This window comes from Solea solea, chromosome 6, assembly GCF_958295425.1.
Source record: "Solea solea chromosome 6, fSolSol10.1, whole genome shotgun sequence".
NCBI classification, from domain to species: Eukaryota; Metazoa; Chordata; class Actinopteri; order Pleuronectiformes; family Soleidae; genus Solea; species Solea solea.
This window is the reverse complement of record NC_081139.1, coordinates 24,776,971-24,785,737: the sequence shown is the minus strand read 5'-3', so window position 1 is coordinate 24,785,737 and position 8,767 is coordinate 24,776,971. Positions and strand designations below refer to the sequence as shown.

Genomic DNA, 8,767 nt, shown 5'->3' with positions numbered 1-8,767 from the left:
CCCCCCCCCCAACTGTTGCTGCGGCGCTTCCACGTCATCGTCCATCCCCTCCATATTTTTTTAAAAACCCTCCTGCTGATTAATAGTTTTGATAGTCCTGTGCAGCTGGAGCCAGACCGCGACCATGACGCTGAGAGTGGCCGCTCCGCTGTGTCTGCTCGCCGCTGTGTGGATGACGGAGTGCGCGCCTCCGACCTGCTACTCCAGGGCGCTGAGTCTGAGCAAAGAAGTCATGGCTCTGCTGGAGAAGATCCACACCTACCACCGCACGGTGAGACACTGACGGTCCATCCACTTCAACACCGGCGGTTCAATACAACTGTGTTCTAAAGATGGTGTTTGTTTTTGCAGAAAACATGCGCTGAAGTCCTGCCCACGATCTTCATCGATGTGCATGTAAGTTTGGAGACATTGATGATTTTCTTTGGAAGACCGAATTCTACGGAAGAGGATTAGGGCATTTGTTTTGTATTTGTTTTTTTAAAGAAAGTATAAAAATAAGTCAGCGTGAATTCTGGAAAAAAAAGGTTACAAAATTCTCAGAATTCTGACTTTAATCTCAGAATCCATGCTAATTTAGAATCATCCATCCATTTTTTTTTTTTACCGCTTTATTCTCCACGCAAGGACACTTTAAAAAAGTTTTTCTCAAAATAATTTCACACGTGGCCTCAATCCTCCTCCATATACATGGGCCCACAGGGATAACATTAAAAGCAGTTTCCTGTTTTAATGTTTCTACAACTCTTCCCTACACACATACAGTATTTCTATGGAAATAATTGCCTCAGGTGCCACAGTATTTTTTATAGATCTTTTCACATAGAAAAAAATCCAGCTTTGACATTCATATATCACTGTGTATTATAAAAGTAAAAAAACTTATTTTGTAAACATCAGTTTACCTATTCACATTTCTAATATTTAGGTATAGCTTTATTGGCTTCACGTATGATTGTGATACTGGACTTTTGTCAGTTGCTTTGCCCATGCTGCAACCTGTGCACGTTTTAAATAACGTGTATATTTATATATGTGTACATATAGCATTGGAAAAATCCTGTGTGTGATCTGAACAAGTTTGTTTGTTTACATTGGTTTGATTTGTAACATGTCTGATTGGTTAAATCCCTGTGTAATGGAGCATTAGCACATGAGATGCTATTAAAGTAGGAACTCTCAAGCAACGACTCAAGGACTTGAACTTTTTATAACATGTTCTGCGTGAGCTACATTTTACATTTGGTTGCAGCCTTTGCAATTTACAGATTGCATAGTTTCAAGTTGATAAGACCCAAAACAATATGATTTCCATAATCCCCCAAAAATACAATAATCAGATTAAGATGTGAGCCATAGTCAGGCCGTGTTCTGTTATGTGTTAATGGGATAATTCATCAGCAACACGTGTAAACATCATCATTCTGAATAAGTTCACTAGTCAGATTATTGGTGTCCATGTTAACATAGTTATTCATAAGCACTGTCTTATGTCCAGAGTATGAAGTATGAAGTATGAAGAGTTGAAGTTGTGACACAGTCGACAAAGACAATGGTCCCAGTGAGCGAGGAGCTGTAGCTTTTCCTTTCACAACACACATGAAACCAATTCCTTTGTAATTGAATCAGACCAGTGCTTTGTTTGGTTTGGTGTTTCCCCCTCATGACAAACCCTTCTGATGTTTGTGATGATGACTTTAGGACGACGACGACGATGATATTTCAAAAGATTTACGAACAATGTAAGTGGTGCACAGACGTTCTGTTTAAAAAACAGTATTATGGTTTTGTAGAACTCGTGCGTCACCACAAAGCTGCGTGACCTTCTCTACGTGCTGCTGAACCACCCCAGCCAGTACTGCAGGGAGCGTCCCAGGATGGTGCTGCTCAAGCGTAAAGTCCAGAGCCTGCACACCATCATCACCAGAATGTGCTATCGGGTGAGAAGTAACCGTCTGTGTTCCTGCTCTCGACACAACTGTTGTTCTTTTCTGTAGCCTGAGAGAATGTGACCGCGTGTCTTTGTTTCTCGTTGGCAGGACCTGGTGTTTTTCACAGATGACTGTGAAGCCATCGACACTGGCCACAGCAGCCCTTACTACGCAGAGGACCGGCTTCAGCTTTTGCAAGAGGAGAGATGAGCAGCACAGACACCACTCTATTACACTCATATAAAACACATATCAACAACAACAACACTACGTACAATGTGTCTTTGACTTTGGCAGGACACGCTGCGCTGGAGCTCATGTTAGAGGACATGTGTGATTACATTCCAGCAAGGAGTGCTGAACTTTCCACAGGAAACTTGCCGAATGCCAACCGTACCTATGAAAACCTTGAAATAATAAACTAATAAGAGACGCTTGTGGGCCCTTTAACCACTGCTTACTCAGCAAAGGTCCATGCGTCATTAAGAGAAATGTGTTGTGTTGCATTTACCCTTGGCCTGACATTTAGTGGAGTTGAACGTCGTGTTTTTAAGTCTTACGTGAGGAAATAGGCGCCCTTACATTGCTCTGGTTGCACACTGTGTTCCCGCAGAGCAAATATGTTTCTAAGCAACTGAATACCAGGACAAAACATCACATCTCCATCAGGCAAAACTAACCTTTTTTCTTATTATCTAAACTATTCAATCATGTACAACAATTACTAACTTGAATTTGCCACAGAATGTTACTAGTGTCTTGAAACTCTGTTCTTCTTAAAGAATGAAGTATCTGAATCCTGAACGACTAATGGTTTTTGTGGAGAATAAACTCACTGTCATGGACACATTAGAAAGTTAGGGCTGTTCTTTGTACATCTCCATACAGTATCTCTCAATAAAACTCATTGATATACATTTTTTAGTTTTATCTCTTATATTGTCTCTTTATTTCTCAGTCCTGGACATGAATGCAGAGTTATCAGTTATTTAAAAAAAACAAAAAACATTTTCTCTCAACAAATGAAAAATAAACTGGTGGTTATAACTATGATGAACAATGTGGTTTTACATCAATCATGTTGTCAATGTTCTTTTCCACTGACCCAATGGAGGCCAAATACAGTCCATAATAGCAAGACTAGTGCATTGCCTCCGCGATGATCATGGCCTCTTCTGCTCTCTTGTGGTCAGACGGTGTAACCTGCACACTGGGGAATAATAGTTGCTTAATAAACCTTAATCATGTCAGAGAATAACTGATTTATCTGGGGGGTTTTTTCTCTGCTTTCTGCTGGTGGATACAGTTTTTAGTCGTACTGAAACACTACATGTGACATGTCTACACTAAACAAGCAAGGGATTAAAGAAAAGGTATAGTCTATGTGCATTATGTACAGAAGGAGTTATGGACATTATATATGGAAGGACCAATCAGACCAGCAACAGGCCCCAAAGCATGCTGGGAAGTCAAGTGGTTTTGTTGCGGTGAAAACAGCTTGTTTTGCTCAACAACAGAGGTAAGACAACATTTCTGGTTGTATTCATTGAAAGTGAGTTGTTGTTTTGCTCTTATTTTGATCGTAGAGTGATATAAATGGTACCGTTGTAATCTGTGAAGTCTCAACTGTCTTTTTTTCAACATGACGGCGCTGACTCTCCGGTGCCTTTTTAAATGTTTACACTGTTATGGTGTTTTCGGCTTGTGTTGGTTCGATCACTTGGCGTTTAGACTGTGTTTGGTGAACATAAGAATGTTTTTTATGACTTTTTAGCCGAGTTTCTGAGCTTTCTGTCGGTATGCAGCATGTCAATATATGTCAAAGGTAAACGTGCCTTTGATAAGTGTGTGTTGCAGTGAGTTTCACTCCCCCCGGTACCGGGTTTTTGTGTCTACACAAGTACCTTGCACATCCAACTCAACAGTAGTTTTTATTATTATTATTATTATTATTATTTTGAAGTGGAGATGTATAAGCTACTAATGCTGCCTGGTCTCTGAGGTCAGCTGATCAGCTGCTCCTGCAGATACACTGCACTGAGATGTTAGACACGCCCCTTCACTGTCCACTTTTAAAACACTTCTTAAAACCCATTTTTACTCTTTGGCTTTTGACCCAGTATAAGACGTTGGTTTTATTGTATGACTTGTTCATTTGTGTTGTATTTATACTTTCTACAGTATTTTATTGTATGTTTTATTGTTTGTTGTTAGGTCTATGATGTCATTTTTATATATATTTTTATATACATTTTTATAGAGTGGATCAACAGTAGAGTGAGTTGCCCGTCAACTTTAAGGTTGAGAGTTTGATTCCTGGCTCAGCAAGTCTACATGCCAATGTGTCCCTGGGCAAGACACTTAAAGTAACAGAGGACACTTTTACCTTAACAAAAAAATATATTGTCATTTTTTTTGTTACTGTTATCAACTGGAAATATGAATGATCGCTCTACCATGACCTGGGGGGCCAATGAGTATCTAGTCTGGTCAAGAGGGGGCCGGTGTAGAGGGAAAAAAGTAGAAAACAACTTCAGTAGTATTATAACATATATGTGTGTGTGTATATATATATATATATATATATATATATATATATATATATATATATGTATATGTATATATATATATATATCTATATGTGTATATATATATATATAAAGACCGTTTATGATGATATTTCACAGAATTTCAAAGTAAAAGTGCTTGTTTTCATATGGAACGATTTGTAAACTTCACAATAAATATGTATTTATGATGCAGAATAAATCTATTAACATCCAAAACGGACAGAAATAAATCTAAGATTTTGTGAATAATAATGTGGACAACGGTAATTAAAACAACAAACAAGTTTCTATACATTAAATTTAACTTTGAACGTAATACATTTAATGATGTGATCATTACAACCAAATATGTTTTCATTGTAACATGATATTAAGTAGTGGGCCACATGTGACACCTCTGCTCTACCATGTTTCCACATTGTCAGCTTTTCTCCTCCTTAGACTGACTCTGGTCCTCCTGCGCCGCAGGATGGATCTCTAGGTCCAGGTGTGTCCAGTCTCTGCTGTGCAGGCGTCTGCAGACTGCATCGCTGTCCTCCACTGAAGTGCTTTCAGTCACCTTTTAAGTGTTTTTGTGGCAGCACTTTAAATGTGCAGCATGAAGAGCACGAGCCTTGATCCACCACAGGGTGGTGCTGGTTCTCAGATAAAGATAGTGTTCCCATCATCACATGATATTTGTTTTGCAAATGACTAATCAGGAATATTTTATTTCTACTTTTAGTAAAGTAAAATAAAATAAGAAATCAAAGTGTTTTCAGTCTTTTTTGATTTCAAATCATCACTGCTTTCTTTAAATACATTATTATCATACATACCATGAAACACCATAAACTAGAGTACTGTGTCTTAGGGCAGCACCAGCTTTGTTTTTTTATGTCTGTCAAATTCTGTGATCCTTGGCATTGGATTGGAATGATGTGACTTAAAGTCTCTGAGTTGAACTCATACAGCGTGTGTGGTAACGCTCAAGCATGTCATGAATAAACCTGGCGTAATAAAATAAAACAGTGGGTCAAACACAGTCACATTATTAGGGTTCCACTCACAGGGTTAAGAGAGCCAGAGTCATGCTGTAGGTCACACTTTAACCTGTACAAGCAGTTTTTTCCTTAAATGTATTATTTAAAACTGCATACAGGTTTCCTGTATTTTTTGGATGTGTTCTAAAGAAGTGATTGAAAGATAATTATACTGTAATGTCATGATAGCATTGCTCAAACAACAAATCTAATGGTGACATCAGACTCTTTCTACTGTCCCTGTGTCTGCTGCGTTACCTCGTCCCTCAGGTTTTGCACTGCAGCTTCGCTTGTTTATGTATTTTATTACATTCTCCTGTCATGTGTAAACTCATTTATATTATTTCATTTGTTTACAGGTTCCACATGGTGTTTCTCTGTTTCCTGCAACTTTCTGGCACAAATGAAAAGCTTCCATAACGAGCATGTGGTCCGGCCCTGGCTTCTTTTACTCAACACATTATAGAGTGTGTGACCCCACAGGTTACAACCGTCCTACCGCACCTATTTATTAACTACTCTCACTCCACTATGCAATGACCTCTCTGTGTGCTATTGTTCAGTTTCGTTGTCCCCGTTTTAAATGTTGTTATTTCTTGATGCCGACGTACACAGAGGAATGGAAAACCACAGTCATATTCTTTGTAGGTCTGATTCATATTTAAGCAGCGACATATTGATGTCAAACACGTCATATTGTCTCACTATCTGTAGCCAATAATGTTGTTATGATAAATCAATTGATATTGATAATTATTTGGGATAAAATGAAAGATTTAGTTTGTGAAGTTTGAAGAAACCAATCCATTGTGGTTTTAAACTTTTTTTTTCGGGACAAAAAAACAACATCAAACATTAAATAGAGAGACATTGAATCGTCTGTCGCTACATACTGAACCTGTTTCATTTTCATGTGGAAGAAAATTGAAGAAACATGTCAAGAGACAAGAGTCAGTGTAGTTGGGCAAAGTCGCATTTACGTTACAAATAAAAACAAAACAACCAAAAACCACTGTGCTATATCTACAGTTACGTATCCATCATGGATATGCACACAAAGACTCCTGCAGGTGGTGCTTAACCAATCCCTCTTTGACCATTAAATAGGCCATTCTTTAATTTTTTTATGTTTAGTTTTATTTGTTAAGTGGCCCTTTGCATCGACTCTCGAGGAGCAGTGTGAAAAAATTGCATGTGAGCTGTGACCTCTGTGACACAGCTGACAGTTATTATGTAGACACTTGTCGAACGCCACTGCTGACCATGTCTGACCTCATACATTTAGGATTTGATGGTCCAGTGTGTAAAATTTTAGGTGAAATTATGTATAAATATATATATATATATATATATATACTAATGTTATTATTATTGTTGTTATTATTATTATTATTATTATTTTGTTTAGAGTATTGAGGTAAAGTTAATGCTACACATGTTCTCCAACACAATTGTAAGAGACAAGTGAGGTGAGGGATATGTCGCTTGATTGTATGCACTATACCAGAGGTGTCAAACTGGCGGCCCGTGGGCCACCTGTGGCCCCCCAATTGATGTGGCCCACCACTTAATATCATGTCATTATGAAAACATGGTCCTCTACCTTTAAACACAGCGTGTGTGGCTGAATAGGTTTGCTAGCAATTTTTACAATAGTAATAATAATAATACTTTTGGTTGTAATTATCGCATTATTAAATGTATTACAGTCAACATTAAATTACATACATAAGCTTGTTGTGTAGTGTTTTAATTAAAGTTGTCCATGTTACTATTAACTTAATTTGAGATTTATTTAAAAATAGGGTTTATTTTGGTTTTATTGAGACGTATACATCATTCCATATCCAAACAAGTGTTTTTACTTTGAAATTCTGTGAAATATCACCATGAATATTTTTAATAGTGACATCCTGATGGAATATTATGTTATTATTTTAAGCTACTGAACTTTCCTGTAGACCGGCCCCCTCTTGACCACTACACCTTAAGTGTTTCGCATACTTTCTATATTTCTTCTAAAGATGGCAAACTATTGTGACCCAAAGCACAATATAAATAATATAGTTAATGTAGCGACGAATTAAATCCATTTGCATAACACTTCATATCATTTTGAATAATTTCTCCAAGGTGTTTGGTAAATATGCATGTTACTTAAAACATAAACACATAAATCGTATGGGGACCCCCAAATTAATCTTTGATGGCCCATTCATAGGGTCCTAATCCAGACTTTGAGAAACTTAACACACACTGTATCTGTTGTTGCAACAGGAATTTAGAATCCACTTTGTTGCCCCTTCACTGCCATGATTAAAACTCAGGCTACAGAAACATGTGAGTTAATGTGTGTTGTGTCTTGTTAAGAGGTTGAACCCACAGTGCACTTATTGTAAGATGTATTGATCGTCATTAAAGAGCTGCAGAATCCTCCCTATCATCATCATTAAGCTAAAAACCACAACAGATCATTGTAGCTGCATACGCCGCCCGGCGTTTTTATGATCTGTGACATCACAGTGAAAACTCTAAATGCTGCAACGATTAAGCCTGAGGGTGATAGTAATCAGTCTCTGCTCTGCTTGTAAAAGACTTATCAGAGACCTATTTTGAATAAAAATTTCCCTGATGTATTTTATGTTTGTTTTGTTTTACGATGGTTTCAGGCCATTTCCCATCACTTTTATTGCACCTTTAAAAGAAACGTTGCCTCATTAGTTCACATGAGAAAACGTTTTCCTCCTAATTTTACAATAGACCGTTGGCACAGAGTGAACCTGGCTGTGAAGTTTTTTCATTGTAGCCTATACTGTAAATCAGGCATGTCCAAAGTCCGGCCCACGGGCCAATCGCGGCCCTCGCTGAGGTTTTATAATGTATAAGCATTGCCAGATAGAGACTTGGACACCGACTTGACACCAGAGGAGTCTCAGGGTTTGAAAGCCACCTGTGACAGACAGCTATATGCACTCATATTATGTTATTTGACTCCAGATGTGAAAGAAAGGCATTTTTTTCTCTCCTGCGTACGTAGCTTAGATTTGGTTACATTTCCATTTACAATTGATAATTGTGACAATGATAATTACATTGTTTATAAAACAGTGCATTGGTATGTAAATGTCAAAGGTCGGAAGTGAAAATTGGCCCCTGGAGATCTTCACATTATCAAATCTGGACACCCCTGCTGTAAATAATACATCACTAAACCCTTTCTCCCTCTTTGTGTTTAATCTTTATT

At 37.8% G+C, this 8,767-nt stretch overlaps 1 protein-coding gene across 1 annotated transcript; it reads left to right on the top strand.

Moving 5' to 3' along the window:
- The first annotated feature begins 74 nt into the window (after window positions 1–74).
- On the top strand, window positions 75–2,848 carry LOC131460948 (cytokine-like protein 1). The gene is made up of 4 exons (XM_058631880.1): window positions 75–271; window positions 352–396; window positions 1,794–1,940; window positions 2,040–2,848. The coding sequence occupies exons 1-4, from the start codon at window positions 125–127 to the stop codon at window positions 2,139–2,141; spliced, it is 441 nt and encodes a 146-aa protein (XP_058487863.1). The 5' UTR covers window positions 75–124; the 3' UTR covers window positions 2,142–2,848.
- The last annotated feature ends 5,919 nt before the right edge of the window (window positions 2,849–8,767 follow it).